At 42.2% G+C, this 18,194-nt stretch overlaps 1 protein-coding gene across 1 annotated transcript in view; it reads right to left on the bottom strand.

Annotated features, from left to right (window-relative positions):
* Positions 1 to 2,341: 2,341 nt before the first annotated feature.
* The window catches only part of PSTPIP2 (proline-serine-threonine phosphatase interacting protein 2), a 50,053-nt gene continuing 34,200 nt past the window's right edge, over positions 2,342 to 18,194 (bottom strand). Inside the window, exons 5-14 of the mRNA XM_084888384.1 lie at positions 16,771 to 16,877; positions 11,726 to 11,788; positions 10,118 to 10,216; positions 9,477 to 9,522; positions 8,548 to 8,627; positions 6,051 to 6,149; positions 4,984 to 5,080; positions 4,794 to 4,875; positions 3,357 to 3,388; positions 2,342 to 2,399 (exon numbers count right to left, since the gene is read on the bottom strand). Of these exons, the coding sequence (XP_084744510.1) occupies positions 2,350 to 2,399; positions 3,357 to 3,388; positions 4,794 to 4,875; positions 4,984 to 5,080; positions 6,051 to 6,149; positions 8,548 to 8,627; positions 9,477 to 9,522; positions 10,118 to 10,216; positions 11,726 to 11,788; positions 16,771 to 16,877 (755 nt within the window). The 3' untranslated portion in view covers positions 2,342 to 2,349. The remainder of the gene's footprint in view (positions 2,400 to 3,356; positions 3,389 to 4,793; positions 4,876 to 4,983; positions 5,081 to 6,050; positions 6,150 to 8,547; positions 8,628 to 9,476; positions 9,523 to 10,117; positions 10,217 to 11,725; positions 11,789 to 16,770; positions 16,878 to 18,194) is intronic.

Here is an 18,194-nt window from a genome sequence, read left to right as displayed (position 1 = left end):
CTGCACTCACCAGCCATCAGCCCAGCTTGTGGCCTAGAGGCACTTTCCTGTGGGAACGCATTGACCACCAGGGCACAGCTCCATCGTTGAGCATCTGCCCCTGGTGACCAGTGCATGTCATAGTGACCATTCATTCTGCCATTTGGTCAATTTGCATATTACCCTTTTATTATATAGGATAATACATGTATTTATATTTTTGATACACATATTTTTTTAATTCAAAAGTTATCATCTGGCCGAGACCGGTTTGGCTCAATGGATAGAGCATCGGCTTGGGGACTGAAGGGACCCGGGTTCGATTCCAGTCAAGGGCATGTACCTTGGTTGCGGGCATTACCCAGTAGGGGGTGTGCAAGAGGCAGCTGATCGATGACTCTCTCTCATCGATGTTTCTAGCTTTCTATCTCTCTCCCTTCCTCTCTTTACAAAATCAATAAAATATATTTTTTTAAAAAATTATCATCTGTTTTGGGGATATAAAGTACAGCATAGAGAATAGAGTCAACAATATTGTAATAACTATGTACAGTGTCAGGTGGGTACTTGAAATATCAGGGGGAACACTATGTAAAGTATATGACTGTCCAACCACTATGCTGTACACAAAACCAGGAAGGGGGCAGAGAGATTGCTCCACTTCCATTATAACTTCTTGACTATTTGCCTCTTCTATCATTCCCAGGAACACACTAAGATCAGAAATATGCTAGAGAAATAGTAGGAAGAGTATTTGAAGCTGTCAACGTTAAATTGTATATTTTGGGAATTAGCAATAAATCTGCGTTGGCCAAATAAAAATAAATAAATAAAAGGACAAAATATACAAGAGGGTCAATTCTTTTTCTAATATGTTTTGTTTTGTTTTTTATTTTTTATTGATTTTTTACAGAGAGGGATAAAGAGTTAGAAACATCAATGAGAGAGAATCATCTATCAGCTGCCTCTTGCACACCTCCTTCTGGGGATGTGCCTGCAACCAAGGTACATGACCCTGACCAGAATCAAACCTGGGATCCTTCAGTCCACAGGCCGACACTCTATCCACTGGGCCAAATAGGTTTCGGCTAATATGTTTTTATTGATTTTAGAGAAAGAAGAAGGGAGAGGGAGGAAAGAGGGAGGTGTGGAGGGAGAAATATCCATTGGCTGCCTCTTGTACTGGGGATCAAGCCCACAATCAGAGCATGTGCCCTGACTGGGAATCAAACTGGCGACTTTTTGGTGCCTGGGATGATACTCAACCAACTGAACCACACTGGCCAGGGCAAGGAGATCAATTCTTTAAAACAGTTTTTAATTAAAGAAGTAATAAATTTTCATTGCAGACAAATTAAAACAAAGGGTCAAACAAAAAGAAAAACTATTACTTGTTTGGGAACATATCCTTTCAGACCTTTTCTATATGTGTGTGTGTGTGTGTGTGTGTGTGCATATCTACCCCAAGATATACCTGATTGGGTTAAAAATTATATTTTATGAGAAATTCCATTTGATATTGCTATTTTGGCTTCGAAGGCATTTTGAAACATTTGTGAAGACTGACAGTGACTTGGGGCATGTTGCAAGCACTTGAATGCGAAAGAATATGAATCATCTTTGCAGAGACGGTTGACTTAGTAGTCCTGCTCTAGGAATCCTTGTGGTTTGCTGGTTCAGAGCAGTAATAATCTGGTGCAGGATGACCCTATGATGCCCTTATGTATTTGGTAAGTGTACTAATATTTGCATTATTTCTATTGACTCCTTTTTACTTGATTTTTCCCCTTTGGAAAATGAAAAGGTGAAGATCATGTGTGTTTTGCTTGTGAGCATTGCTTTTAATGTAGATGAGTAATAGCCACAAAAGAGCTTAATGAGAGCAAGAAAAAGGGTTGTAGAATAATGAATGAAGGGAAACTACCCTCATTCAAATAAGTATGGAGTGGTCTCCAGTCCCCTTTCAGTGGTGAATCCAAAGAAGTCACCCTGCAGGAACACCACACCCACCAGCATGCCTGGTGCAGTGGTGTTACAAAGAAGCATCAGCCCTGGACAGTTTGGCTCAGCAGGTCATGGGTCAGCCCAGGAACCAAAAGGTCATGGGGTCAATTCCCCAGCCAGAGACATGTACCAAAAGCATGACCTAAAGTAGGTGTGGGAGGCCAACCAATCAATGTTTCTCTATCTCTGTCCTCCTCCACACCTCCTCTTCTCCCTTCCGTACCCTCTGTCTAAAAAATCAATGGAAAGAAAGGTATCCTCTAGTGAGAATTCAAAACAAAAAAAAGCATCAAAGACTTCAAAAATATTATCACCAGTCTAAATTCACCCTTATGATGTAAAAATTAATGGCTCTTACCATGGATGTTACTGATAGATCAAACTGTAGTCATCAACCAAAGAATAATCTGGGTCATCTGCAAAGAGCAGAACACAAAGCAACATGAAGCCAACATTTTTTTCATAGGATCTTAGCCCTGTCAAATCAAGGTACTTAACTCAAAGATTCCAGTGATTGCCCTTTTGTAAAAAAGCAACAAAGCCTACAAATGGTAGTCATGACTACAAACCAGAAAATATTCTGGAAATTCCTTTTTTTTTTTCTTTCCCTTTTTCATCCATGTCTAGCTAGCTAGCTGCCCCTACAGTAAATTCATCTTCAAATGTGGACAAAAATAAGTCCCACATTATCATGTAATTATAAGACAACAAGAAATAAAATAATGTAAATCCTTATGTTCTTCAAAGATTTTCAGCCATTAATTTTTCCCCCAATTACTAAATTTTTTCTAAGCTGTTCCATGCAGCAATAGCTGTTTCTCCCCTCATTCCCTTGAACATAATTAGGTATACCTTTCTTTTATTCAAATATAGATATTTGTTCTGTCCCTATTATATGCCCAGTACTGTGTTAGGTATTATGAGTGGTACAGGAAAACGAAAAGTGCCTGCCCTCAAGGATCTCCTCATTATCCAAAGAATATAACTAACAAAAAATGCTAACTTGCATGTTTCTCCCAGAGATATGGTAATAGTTTGGAGGGAGAGGGGAAGACTAGTGACTAGTGAAAAATTCAATTATGGGCAATGTATAAGATATATAAGATAAAATAATCTCTTAAGTCAGACTGCCTTCTAGGAAATTCCTTTTGACACTCCAGGAGCTAAATTCTCTTGGCTATCTATAAAATGGACATCAATTACCAAATTCCTCTGTGTGACACATAGCATTACAGTAAGATTCTAATATAGACTTATTGTTTCAGAAATTTGATTCTAATTATTCCCTTCTTTCCCTTTATTTCACAATTCTAGCTACTCAACCTTAAAGAAACCCTGACAAGCATTTCCAAATGTCTTTCTTGCTGGCATACCTGGTATCTTAGGAATCGGGAGAGGTCCTCTCCTGTAAAAAATGAAAACCACAGTCTTTCAGAGAAGTTCTTGTTTTCCTAGTTTTTACATCACACAACAAGCATTTTGCAGTCTCCTCAGATCTAGCTTCTGTTTAGAAGGTCAAGAAAAGTTCTGATGAAGCCAAAGGCCTGCAGCACTGACACTGGAATGCAAGAAGCAGTCATTCTGCTATGCTGAGGAGCGAGATGCACGGTGGTCAGATGCACAGGGCCCTGCTCCCACAACCAGACTGGCAGGAGGAACATCTCAGTTGTGTGGGCAAGACTTCCTGATCTTGTACACGGGCATATTCGCGTGTGAAATGGGAAGTACAAACAGCTCCTACCTCACTGTGAGGATTAGAAGAGCTAATTTCTATGAACTGTTTTGAATAATGATGATGGTCATGCCATTTTCCCCCCCTCCCCCCCTAAAAAAAACCCCCACCCCATTATCTTTTTAAAAATAATTCAACAACTTAGACTTCAAAGTGACTGTATATAAAACAAAAGTTCCTCTTCTCTCAGGATGTTTTATGTCGGGGCAGCAAACTTTTCTGTGAAGAGCCAGATGGTAAGTGATTTAGGCTTTGCTGGCTACAATCACTTCTCCTGTACAGTCACTGCAACTCTAGTCAACTCTAGTGGGAAAGCAGCTATAGACAGAATGCAAACAAACAGTTTGGCCTTGTTATAATACAACTTTATATAGCCTTAGCAGGTGTGACTCAGGTGGCAGGATGCCATCTCATGCACCAGAGGTCACCACTTCAATTCCCAGTCAGGGCACAGGCCTGGATTTCAGGCTTGAGCCCCAGTAGGGGCTTGATTGCATGCAGGAGGCAGCTGATCAATGTTTGTCTCTCCCTCTCCCTTCTTCTGTCTCTAAAATCAATAAACACATATTTTATAAAAACTTTATATACTTAAGGGGGGAAAGGGGATGGAAAAGGGTATAGGGGATAAATAATAATGGAAAAAAGTAAAAGAAAAAAGAAAAAAACTTTATAGACAAATACAGAAATCTGAATTTCATATAATTTTCATGTCATAAGACAGTATTCTTTTAATTTTTTTTCAACCATAAAATACTCACAGGCACTACCAAAACAGGCAGGTCAGATTTGACTCACAGGGGGCCAGAGTTTGCTGACTCCTACTCTCTGCAGGCGATGAGAATGGCATAGGACTCATGCATGAATAATAAAATTCACATTCGGGCATGATATTGTCCTCTCTGAGCTATGACTGGAGAAATCCATTTCACATTTGCCCTAAAACAGCTATTTCCAAAAATCTAGCAAATGCAATGGTAGCTATGTTTCCATGCTGATGTCTTAGAACACTAATGACCCCCCCCAAAAAAAAAGTTTATTGAAAGTATTTTTCTTCACATGAAAAGAAGCTGGTCATTACCTTGCTAAGTTCTGCCCCGTAGCCTTTCCCGATGGGGCTGCATTCTTCTGGGGGCAGTAGTAATTCTCATACATGATGGGTGCTAGAGGCATCAAGAAACAAAACATGAAGAGGCAGACGTCTTCCACTGTCAACAACATATGATAAGAGAATTGCTGAAGTGAAGCCCCGCCCCAGCCGCTCCATTCACCTGGGGGAGTCTGTCCAGTTTTCCGTTGATTCACAAAGTACTCAATGTCCTTCTCGATGCTGCACATCTCTAAACTCTTACGGACTTCTTCGTACATCTAACAACAAAAGATACATCCAGGAAGAGGGATTCCATAAAACGTGTGATGTGGCTTATTAAAACAGAGGCTTTGATATATGGCTGACTCATTTCCAAATTTTATTTTGGAAAGATTTTTTTTTTTTTAAATACTGATGGGGCAAAGCAAACAGATACCAAGTCCCAAGACCAATGCAACACAGGGACACAAAGACAATTACTTGGGGAAAAGTTCTTCCATTCCATCCTACAGGTTTTCTTTGTGTTTAATTGTTCTTCTAAAGCAGCAGTTCTCAACCTGTGGGACATGAGCCCTTTGGGGGTCGAACGACCCTTTCACAGGGGTCGCCTAAGACCATCGGGAAACAGAGATATTTACATTACGATTCATAACAGAAGCAAAACTACAGTTATGAAGTAGCAACGAAAATAATTTTATGATTGGGGGTCGTGGCATTAGGAAGGTTGAGAACCACTGTTCTAAAGTGAATGCATTGTCTGAGTGAGAGTGGCTATTCCTTAGCAAAGAAGGTTGCGATAACTTGATTCTGGCCCCTCTGAGATCCAGGTTTCCCATGAGGATGACTGTGCACAAATTGAACTTGAATAATGCCCAGGAATGCCTTGAAGTAAATCCTGGATCCTGGAGTGACCATTAGCCAGGGCATCAGTCAGCTGCTAGTACTTGGTGCTGTCCTGGAGTGTCCCTTGGGACTCACATTCATGGTGTAACACCTCTGTTTCCATAAATTAAACTGTATTTAAGATGTCCTTACTCTGCCCTCCTGCTCTGAATTTCTTGAAGAAAAAGTCATAGCAGTAAAATAGGCCAAGAGGCAGGCAGGTTAGGTGCTTAACTGGGTCCTTCTATCAACCAACTGGATAAGTGGCCCTGGATAAGTCACTGAACCTCTCTGCGTTTCAATTGAGAGGGGTGAACTAATAAATGTCTACAGCTCCTTCCATGCCAATGGATGCCGCTGACTTACCTCATCGCTGGTGACACACTGTTTTGACAGCTGATTCACGTGTAACCACAATGCGTTCCGAAAGAAGTTTATTCGCTCATATTCTTGAGCTTCAAGCACCTAGAGAAACATAACCACATGTGAATACATATGCAGAGAAAGGGGCCATTTGTCTAGATTGGCTATGACTTTAAGAAACAGTGTCACCCCTCAGGTATGCAAGCTTATTGTCCACTTAGGGTACTCTCCTCACCAAAGAATGCAGATGGAGTCCCATATGGCATTAACACAAACGGAAGGGGGTATAATTCTGAAGGTAAGCAGTTATGAAGAATCCAGACACCCTGGTTCTAACCAGATTCCAGCTCACATTTCCAACTGCCTAAGGGGCATCTCCACCAAGGCAGCCTGCCAGAACTCAGTTCAAAACTTTGCCCATCCCCCCACACACACACCCACCCCCTCAATGAATGAATTCAATTGGCAAGATTGGTCAATTGGTCATAATTGTTGATGCTAGTTGATGAGTATATGGGGGTCCCTGCACTTGTCCTCTAAAGTTGTGGGGGGTTTTAAGTTATTGCCTCAACAAGTTTTTTTTTTGTTTTGTTTTGTTTTTTCATGTAAATAACAACTTTTGGAAAATCAAGCTATTCTATAAAATGGATGCAATTCTATTCAACAATGAATGTAATATATTCATGTATTTTTAAAATATTGAATACAACATTTTACCGTGTAGAATGTTAAACATATAAAAGAGTGGAGAGATACTATAATGAATTCCCATGTACCAACCACCCAGCTTTGTCAAAAATTTTGACCAACCTTGCTTCAGATTCTGTTAAAGCTCCTGTGTGCTTTTCCCAATCTCTGTCACCCTCCTTCTTTCCCAGACATAACCATTGTCCTAAATTTTATCATTCCCATGCATGTTTTTATAATATGCCTAGCTTTACGTGTTCTCAAACCTTATAAAAATGGCTTTACTTCACGCTTTCCCATGAGAGTGTGGAGTTAAGGAAGTAAAGCAAAAAATACTGTTTTAGCCCTGGCCAGTGTGCTCAGTGGTGAGAGCATCAGCCCACCCACCAAAGGGTCTTGAGTTTGATTCCCAGTCAAGGGCACATACCTGGGTTGCAGGTTTGATCCAGGCCCTGGTCAGGGCAAGTACAGGAGGCAACCCAGCCATGTGTCCCTCTCACATCGATGTTTCTCTCTCTCTCACACGCTCTCCCTCTTTTTCTCTCCCCGCCTCTCTTTCACTTTCTCTAAAACCAATGGAAAAAATATCCTCGATGAAGAGTAAAAAACAAACAACAACAACAAAGAGTATTTTAGAAGAGGGCGAGTGACCCACAGTGTCAGATGGTAAAGGCAGGTCAACTAAGATTAGAAACTGCAGCATTTCCTGTATTTTCCTTATCACACACCAAGTGCACGCGAGGCTCTCTAAGTAATTACTTAACCATTAATTGGTTCCTCTGTTTCATGCCTGTGCTAACAGAACATTAGAAGCAGGCCACTGGACCTTACACCAAGGGGGTCACTGGTTCCTCCAAGAGGGTGGGGCAGGGAGCAAACCCCAGGAACAACAGGTGGGACAGGCAGGGGCTGTAGGATGTAGAAACAGCTCCTTTAAGAAGCCGGGCTGTAAGGAGAGGAAACAGTAGAGATGGGAAGCGATGGCTGCTAAGTTTTAAAGCCAGGAGTGAGTTGGGTTTGCGTAAATGATAATGGAAGAAAGCCCCATAAAAGGGAGCTGTGCACAAGGCAGCTGGATGGGATCCTGAGCCCAGGGGATGGGAGCAGCCACTCTGGGCTGTATCAGGAGAAAAGGAGGGAAGGGGTGTGTGGGTCAGCAGTTTTCAAGTTTGAATTGGCATCAGAATCATCGGCAGAGCTTCTTAACACAGGTTACCGGGCCCACTTCCAGAGTTTCCGAGTCAGGAGGTCTGCAGTTGGTCAAACAAGTTCCCCGGTGGTGCTAATGGCACCTCAGTTTGAGAACCTCTGGTAAGACGTGTAGAGAGGGTAACTGAAAATTGAGGAAGTTTGTGGGTCATGTCTTATTTTCTCTTGAGAACGCAATGTGCTGAAAATGAAGGGGGGGGGGGGGTAATGGTGAAATCAAAGGTGGAAGGAGGTCACACATTCTGAAGCCTGCTCACCAGCCATCTGCATTTTCCTTGTCACTTACCAAGTGCACGCGAGGCTCTCTAAGTAATTAATTAACTATTAATTGTTTCATCTGCTTCATGCCTGTGTTAACGGAACATAGAAGGCCTTGAACAGGGTTGGACAGAGTAGGGAAGAGAGAGAAAAATGAGGTTTAGGGGGAAACATGTCAGTTCCTCCCATCCTCCACTTAATCTTCTGATTTCCAATCTGCCCTGGAGCGATTCTACCAGAATTGGTAGATATAATAAGCGGATGATGGCACATTTCGGCAAAAATAGACTCTCCAAGTTCTGGAACCAAGACCCGCCCCCTCCTGAGCAGCGTCCGGCTGGGCTACCTCGCAGGCCTTGATGTGCTCGCTCTGCCACTCCTCTCGGACCTTATCCAGCGTGTTGATGTGCAGCATATACGCCTTGTCTGCAAGGAAGGGGAGGGGCGTGGGCTCAGAAAAGGGCAGGGGCAGCTAGCAGACCCACCCCCCAGGCTCATCAATGAAACTCGCAGTGAGCCCACCAGGCTCCATGAGCTCTGATCCCTGGAAGGCCATCATCACATCGTGCACCCTCATAACAGCTTTGTGAAATGCTCACGGAACCAAGCAATTAGCGAGAAACGACCTTAAGCAAGGAGAAGTGAGAGCGGAGGGGGAACCTCGGTCAGAGTTTGCTTAGTCTAATTCCACCTCAATAGTTTCTACCCCTTTTCATTTCCAGGAAATGTACCCAATGACAGATGCAGAGATCTACCTTGAGCCCAAAAGGGCACCTAGTTACTTTAGTTTGGGGTTTAGAGACTTCTTAAGTGACCGTGGTCATGAGAGGTTTATGTCCTGCCGGACAAGCTGGGGATTAAAAGCTTGGGCCTTAGATTCAATGCAGACGAGGCTTCCAGACGTGGCTGTTTCTTTCATAGCAGGTACGAGTTAACCAGGGCTGAAATGCGCTTTTTAAATAGATGCCCCAGGAAAAATTATCAGAGTGAGCCCAGATCACAAAGCAGCTGCCACGTGCCCCTACCATCTCCATCCTGTGACATGTACAGCAACCAGACTGAGCAAGCCTTGGCCAGAAACTGCTGGCCATTCACTTCCTCAGTTTCGCTACCCTTTCTTCCATTCCTTCCCCACTTCCTGTTTCTCCCTTCTGAGAGCCCATTGTATAGCCATGTGTACTTCATTGTTAGGTACACCAGACCACCTTTCTCGGACAGGTTTAGGATAAGGTAAACCCCACCACAATCCTCCCCCATCCCGGGAGCCACCCTCACCGGAGTCTTCGGCGGCTGTCTTCGCGGTTGCCAGTTTCACAAAAAGCTGTGGGGACAAAAAACAAATGATCAAGGGACCAGGAATGCTGGGCCAGGATTCCGCAGGCAAAACAGATCTAAAAGTAGTGGCTGCACAGAGACAAGCGCTAGTACAAGCCTTACCTAGGGTTCTCTCATGAGCAAATCATTCAACTTGCCCTCTAACGGTTCACAGTTGCAAAATATCCATCCATCAAGCATCTTGCCCTACGTCTTCCTAAAGCCATACTCCTGCCCTCTGGTTACTGCCAATCTCATATCCAGATTTTATAAAATTAAATTTATAATGTACCCAAGCAGGAGGCAGCCTGGCTACAAAGAATACATGAGTTAAGCTTTAAAGAAAGATGATAAAAAAAAAAAAATCAAAACTCTTTCCCCCACTTATCACACCATTCTCTCCCCCATGGCCTCCTTTCTCTAGCTCTTCCACATCCCTAAGCATGTGAAGGGCTTTCCTGGCTCAGAGGATCCTAATTAGCCTAAAGGAAGATATTGCCAGAAGTTTGGGGAGCAGGTCCATTTTTAATTAAGATCATTAATTGGCTTTAGCTTGAGATCATAAATCTCAGCTTTTTCAAGTGGTCAGCCCTCCCAGGTACCTTTTCTTGTTGCTTCGGGTTTACCAGGTTGGCACTTCGGTGGACAGCCTGCTCTGCGTCATCTTTGTCTCGGCATTTCTGCTCATAGTTCTTCTTTGCCTTAGTTGTTATGAGCCAAAAGAGGACCAAAATAAGTGAGCAGAACATAACCCTGAAAAGCAGCCATCCTAGCCTGCCAAGCCCAGCGAATACAAGGTACCCTGAATAGGTCTATGATTACCACTAGAACATGGCTGCTCAGAAGGCAGATGCTCTTTCTTGTCTATCGCTGAAACATCTCTCTAGCCCTTTTCCAAATTATGTCCATAGTGGCAGCCTGAGCAAGGAAATAAAAACTCTCACTTGGCAAACAAAGTGCATGAGTGTTAAAAACTGATCAGAACAAAAGATGGCATTTCATATGGGAAAAATAAAAAGACCTATGTAACTATAAAATATGGAATCCATCCCGGTCAGTGTGGCTCAGTGATTGAGCATCAACCCATGAAGCAGAAGGTCACAGTTCGATTCCTGGTCAGAGCACATGCCTGGGTTGTGGGTTTGATCCTTAGTAGGTGACGTGCAGGAGGCAGCCAATTAATGATTCTCCTTCATCATTGATGTTTCTATCTCTCTCTCCCTCTCCCTTCCTCTCTGAATCAATAAAAATATATTTTAAAAAATAAATAAATATCAATAAAGACATATCTTCAGGTGAGGCTTTAAAAAAGATTTTGGGGGAAAAAAAGAAATCAAGATTCAGAATAGTCACAGGGGGGAGCTCAAATCCAACAAGATAAATGGGGGGGGGGAAGATAAATGGGATCATATCTATATATATAAAAGGCTAAACAACCATCCCACTGTCCAACCAGCTGATAGATATGATGCGCACTGACCACTTGGGGGCAGATGCTCAACACAGGAGTTGCCTCTCTGCCATGGCTTGGCAGTGGGGGTTCTCAGTGACACACCCAGAACCAGAGAGGAGGGAGCCTGATTTCAGAGTGCATCACCCAAAAACTGCCCTCTCGCAATCCAGGACCCCTCGGGAGATATCAGAGAGCCAGTTTCAGCCCTATCCCGCAGGCCAGGCTAAGGGAACCCACTTGCCAGAGGGACCCCCGTTCACTCAACAGACAACCTTCAAGCCATGGCACCAGCCCCCCAGGTGCTGCTGGCCTGGGAGGGACCATGGGAGGTTGGATCCAGGGATGTCCCGCCTGTATCATCCAGTCCTGCCCCTCTGGTCCCCTTTTAATTAATTTCCTTTCAATGTGCACGAATCCAAGCACTGGGGCACTAGTGATTATAGATAGATAGATAGATAGATAGATAGATAGATAGATAGATATATATATATATATATATATATATATATATATATATATATATATATAAATTTTGTGTCTTGGCCTAAAATATTTAAATTAGCTTGCTATACTTTCCCAGGCTACTAGAAAGATAATATTGTGTTCCTACTATCTAGTTTCATCCTCAATTTTTTCAAGGCTTTAAAAAGAAGAAAAGTGATATCACTAAAAAAGGCATTGCATTAACAAATAACATTATTGAAATGTTAATTGAGTAGGACAGGATTTCAGGAAAAGGCAATAAAATGAAACTCACATCCATGGTTTTCTTGAATTGTACGCTCCTTTGTTTGTGGATAGCATCCATTATAAGCTCTGTCTGTGAAGAGAACACAAGCACTATTAATAAAAACAGAAAATATTGTTAATACCATCTTGTCTTGAGGGCTGTGTTCAAGATGGATTATCTCACTGAGTCCTCACACAACCCAGAAGGTAGATGTACTATTTATTATTTCACAAGTGAGGAAACTGCAGCAAAAAGGTTGAACAAGTTGCCCAAGGTCCTATGGCTGATTGATGGAGGAGGTCCGTCTTTGAACTTGGGCAGCCACCATTGTGAAACATTCATCACCTTAGAACAGTCGCTTCAGCAACTCTGAGATCAAGAAACTTTGGTGTCAAAAAAAGACTTTTTTAACTTTTGCTAAAGTGCCCTTTATATTTTGAAAGGGGTCTTTTTTCTGTAAGCTTATATGGGCACAGTTAAATTAGAGACTTACAAACATTCACTTCCGTGGCATTCATCAGTGACACACCCTTACCCAGCCAGGAGCCTGGACAGAATGAAGGGAAGAAATGTTTGTAGGACAGTGAAAAGAAGCTGTTCTCCCACTCTTTTTTTTAAACATATATTTTTATTGGTTTCAGAGAGGGAGATAGAAACATTGATAAGAGAGAATCATCGATCAGCTGCCTCTTGCATGCCCCCTCCCCTCCCACTGGGGACTGAGTCAGCAACCAGAGCATGTGCCCTGATCAGGAATTGAACCATGGCCTCCTGGTTCATAGATCGATGCTCAACCACTGAGCCACAACAACCAGGCTGTTCCAGGTAAGGTAAACTACTTTGTTGTGTTCACTTGGGAGCAATTTTTTTATTGTGGCTGTGACATTAATACATTTATTAGTCAGAGTGATGCAGCTAATAATAAAAATGTACCTCAGACATAATAGTCCCTCCAATGTATCAAGCATTGTGTGATAAGCAGTTTTCATGCATCATAACACCTAATACTCTTACTCCCATTTTCTTGACAGTAAATTGAGGTTAATTACACTCAGCAAGTTGAGTTGAGATTTGAGCCCAGAAACCTGACTCTTGTGCCCTTGTTCCTAATCGTGACCATAAACTACCATTATCTCTATAGTAGCTCTATAAAAGCAATTGGGAAGATAGAAGATCAAGAGATGCAATCATTCAAAATGAGCTATGACATTGCTCTTGTGCGAAATAATGTAATGCAAAATAATATTGAAAATTAAAGTTGAATGTGGTTTCTTTCCTGCAATATTAAGTTGCTCTCTGTTACCATAACCCACAAATACAGATTTTCAAGATATCTGGAGAGAATATCTCACTTCAAATATGAGATTTGGTCAAAACTGGTTTGGCTCAGTGGATGGAGCATCGGCCTGCGGACTGAAAGGTCCCAGGTTCGATTCCGGTCAAGGGCATGTACCTTGGTTGCAGGCACAGTCCCAGTAGGGGGTGTGCAGGAGGCAGCTGGTCAATGTTTCTCTCATCGATGTTTCTAACTCTTTATCCCTTTCCCTTCCTCTCTGTAAAAAAATCAATAAAATATATTTTAAAATATATATGAGCTTTGTAGAATACATGAATTTCTCTTGGGGGGACCCCAAGAGGCCCTCAGAGAACTGAGGCATCATCTTCTCTGAAAGGGAAAGACCAGAAGTAGCTATGCACCTCTAATGGTGAAGATACAATAGACAGAACAGATAGGGCTCCAACATGATCCCCACATGGAGGACTCATGGGCACATCCTTGCCATTGCAGGCATGGAGCTGTGTGGTTCACATTAGCCCCTATATGTGTTTGTCAAGAGGAGGAGCTGGATTTATTTATTTGATAACAGTTCCTGGTTCTCCCTGGCTCCATGGAGCAGATCAATTAGCAATGCTGGTCTATTCCATGATCCTTTCAAGTCTGAATATACACACTGCCATTCTTCCAGTTTGGAAGCTGTGACTGTTTTATACTTTATGGCCCAAGCCAGGCCTCCTTGATGCCAAAGTTCTACATAACACCTGCTTCAGGCACATAACACCTGCTTCAAGCACCTCTCAGGTGGCTACAAAGTTATATGAGCCAAACCTTTTCATTTCAGATCATTCCTCTCTCTGCCTTCAAAGATTCCTGGCATTTGTACATCAGTAGGATCCTGGAGAGCAGCAATCTACTCTTTCACCTGACAGGTGGAACCCTGGGTCCCAGACCTCACACCATTGGTGACCTTTGCTCAAGGCTACTTGGTGACACCACGTCCTGCTCTGCCTGCTGCACCACCTTAATTTAAGTGTCCTCATGTCCATGGTTCACTTAAGGGGGACCCCACTCTTGGTGGCCCCTATAAGTCAAGGGTTCTCTTTTAGGTTTCCTTAGGGAAGCACTTCTTTGAGGACTCAGACTTTCTGCTCAGACCAAATTTGATAACACAAAGTAGTGCAAAAACACAATCACCCCTGTTACAGGATGGGGAGAAGTAAGCGGGAGGGGAAAAGGAAGAGAGATTTATAAATGGCCCAAATGACCCTGTCCTAATTATGGAAATAACTACTTAGCGATCTGTTTGTCTGTCTACCCCACTCAGACTATATTCTGGAAACTGGAAGCATCACTCTCTGTAATGCTTTGGAGATGGCTCTCTAAATAGGCAGGACAAAACTCTGCCATGGTCATTCCCATCTCAGCTGCTATGGTAAAATGATGTGGGCACCAGAGGAGAGAGTAGCTGACCATGTGCTGCCTGTCAGGCTTAGGACATTCTGGGCCAGGGAAGGAACCTCAGTACCCTAAAACATCCAGACTCCTGAGAATAGTTCCAAAGACCCCACCCTACCTGCCAACCACCAGGAGTGAGAGTCTCATCTCTTACCACTCTCACCTATATTGGCTTTCACTCTACTGGTTTTAGATTCAAGATCACTTCATCAGGAGGCCTTCCAAGCCCCATACATTAGGTGAGGTGTTCACTCTGTACCTTCAGGTGGCCTTGATCTCCCCTACCATTTAAGGTTCATCATACTTTACCATGATTATGCTACCTCGGTCTCTCTGGCCATGCTCACCACTCAGTGAGGGAACGGTGACCCTCACTTATTGCTCACCACCCTCGAATAGTTGTAGAAGTAAGTACCCCATAGACTTCTGGCCATTCTACATGCACCTCCCTGCCCCAGTTTAACAACAGAACCCAATTGATGGCTTACCTTGATAAGTGGAAATGGCTTTATTTCTAGGAAGTGAAAACCAAAGTGTGCAGGGTTTTATCAGTGGAAATGAGAAGTTAGCAATGGCATATTTTCCCCCAATGTTTAAAAATTTTTTTAAGTATTTATATACAGAAGTTGGTACATCCCAGAGTTCATTGTGATGCAAGTATACACAAATGGATTGATCAACCTGGGACTTCTCCCAGAAGGCTGGGAAGGAGCATTGTCCTGCTGTAGAGAGCACCCTAGGATGTATAGGGAACTTGGATGACAAGGGTAGGCTGAATGCCAGTTGCTCTATTGCCTAACAGATTTCAGAATGTGGGTGGCTAGGTCTGAGAATTTTCTCAGTGACTTGTTAGGAGGGGAAGTTTCAAAAGCCTTTCAAAATTAACAACATTTTCTCCGAAATGACTAGGACTACCCAGGGCACTTGAAAGATGGGAAAGAATGACCCTCCTCTCCTTTTAGTGGTAATCATGTGTGCATGGACCTTGGTTGTCTAAGGCAGTGGTCGGCAAACTCTTTAGTCAACAGAGCCAAATATCAACAGTACAGCTATTAAAATTTCTTTTGAGAGCCGAAAGCCAACTTCTGCGCATAGGCCACGAAGTTTCAATCGCACTGTACATGCACACCTGAAAGTGGTATTTTGTGGAAGAGCCACACTCAAGTTGCCAAAGAGCCGCATGTGGCTCGTGAGCCACAGTTTGCCGACCACTGGTCTATGGCATTTTGCTGCTTGAAGTTTGCAATTCCTCTAGAGAGGTGGGCAGGGCTGGCAATATCAGCCAAAAAAGTTTTCCCATCCAATAGTGGGTATAATATACATATTATTTCTGCTCTGAAAAATACTTTGGCCCAGAGAGACCCCTGAAACCTGGTACCTGAAGCTTGCATTTGTGTGGAAGTGCTTAATATGGTATTCCTTAAATGATAGTTTCTAGCCTTCCTGGCTAGTAAAAGGCAAAGCTATAAGAGCTTCTCACAAAATGACAATAGAGGCAAAGCAATGTTTTAGGAATTGAACATAAGGGAGGGTCAGGCTCAATCCCAGTGAGGGGTGTGCAGGAAACAGCCTATCACTGTTCCATTCTCACATAGATGTTCTCTCTCTCTCTCTCTCTCTCTCTCTCTCTCTCTCTCTCTCTCTCTCTCTCTCTCTCTCTCTCCATTTCTCACTCTCTAAAAATCAGTTTTAAAAACCTTTTTTTTAAAAAATAGAAAGGAGTCAGAATAGTGGCTGGTCTAGTATAAGTAACACTTGATCTTTATAACTTCCCCAAATATTTTCCAGTTTTCTTAACTTGCTCACTCGCATCTCCTTACATGTAGTTGGCCAGAGTAAATCCCAATGAAAAAGAGTTTATGTACATCTGCTCTGAAGACAAGAACTGATTACCCAACTTGTAAAACAGAGAGTTTGGACTACATTCTGGTCTCCACGGAGTGAGTCTCCTCTACCTCTTACCCTCCCTTTATTTCCTTGTCCAGGAGGAGAAGTGTGATCTAGAAGCTCTCCATTGTGGCTATGCTAGACTTTACTGAAGAAAGAGGGGGTTCCCCTTTCCAGTCAGAACTTAAATAGTGGCAGCAGATATGAGAAGAAGAGGAAAGCAGGCTGGAACCCTACATCTAGCAAAAATTGTAAAAAGAAGTGGCCTGGGGGGGTAACTGGGGACAGAACCATGAGTCTCCACATAGTTTTCCAATAAATAATCCCATAGGTTAAAACAAGAGCATGTTTACACGAGCGTGGGAACCGAGCCAAGGAGTTGAATGAACAAGCAAGCCTTGAGTATTCTACCATAAGAAAGGCAATATCTTAACACATATGCAAGCCAGACCTTTTTCCGTTGTAGCTTTTGCTTTTCCCTGAATTCTTCTAGCTTCCTGGCCTCTTCTCTTAGAGTCTGTGCGAGCTGAATGTGACATTGTGCCACATTGTCTACTTCTGCAAAAGAATTTCAAAAAATGGTAAACAAGGTAGACATATAATATGCAAAACTGTACACATTTTAAAATTATATACAGAATTTTTAAACAAGTGGCTAAATTAACTGACTACACTTAGTCACCAACATTTATTGAGACTATCCATGTGCCCAGCAATGCTCTGACCAACAAGATCAAGGCTGGCAGGGCTTTCGCTTAACCTTCTACCTCTAGCTGTTACTAACCTACTGTATGTCCAGGGCCAGGGAGAAGTTCATGGAGCTTACGTGCTAAGAGACATTCCTAAACCCACTACAATTTCAAATCCCATCCTTAGTTTTCAGTAGGTGAGCTCTAAGGATCTCTAACATCTCATGTGCCTGAGCATTTTTAAGAAAGTCATACACCAAAATTTTGGCTACCAAGTTATCTCTGGAGAGAAAGGTTATTGTTGATTCCCCCCCACCCCCCGTTGGTTTTTATGTAAAACCTTTGCAATAAGCATGGCTTACCTCTACAGTAGAAAACTTAAAATGTTAATCTTACTTACAATTTGTTCTATGAAAACAAATTAAAGTATAGTACGTAAGCTAGAAAGACTAAGAGATCTGATCTAAAAATATTTTTTAATTTGTCTGTGTCAAGATAACTTGAACAAGGTTAAAAGATACATGACCCAAAAAAGGTATTTGCAATTTGTATAACAAAAAAGGAAATAACTATATTAAAAGTATTCACAAAACAAAAGAAATATATATATATATCCCAGTATAAAAAGTTGGTTAAAGAACTTGAAATATAAAAAAAAAAGATCAGCTCAATGGCCTATAAACATTAGAAAATATATTCAGCCTTAACACAAAAATGCAAAATTTTAAAACATTGAAATAGCCCTGGCCAGTGTGGTTCAGTTGGTTGGAGTGTCATCCTGTGCACCGAAGGGTCACAGGTTCGATCCCTGGTTAGGGCATGTGTGGGAGGCAGTCGATCAATGTCTCTCTGTCTCTCTGTCTCTCTGTCTCTCTGTCTCTCTCTCTCTCTCTCTCTTCCCCCCACTCTCCCTCACTCCCTCCCCTCTCTCCTTCTTCTCTTTCTCTCTCTCAAATCAATAAAAACATATCCTCAGGTAAGGATTAAAAATAATAATAAATTAAATAAAACACAGAAACATAATTTTTTATCTTTCAGTTTGACAAAATTTTTAAGTATTAAAATTTGTGGTATTGGAGAACATGGGGAAAAACAGTACTGCTGAAAGGGGAAAAATCAATATAACCTTTCTGGAAGAAATTTGGCATTTTGTAGGATCAAAAAAAATTTAATGTAAAAGAATGAG

The sequence above is a fragment of the Pipistrellus hanaki genome (genome assembly GCF_964339955.1).
Source record: "Pipistrellus hanaki genome assembly, chromosome: 6".
Classification (NCBI taxonomy): Eukaryota; Metazoa; Chordata; class Mammalia; order Chiroptera; family Vespertilionidae; genus Pipistrellus; species Pipistrellus hanaki.
The sequence above is the reverse complement of the archived record's forward strand: the minus strand, read 5'-3'. Positions and strand labels throughout refer to the sequence as shown.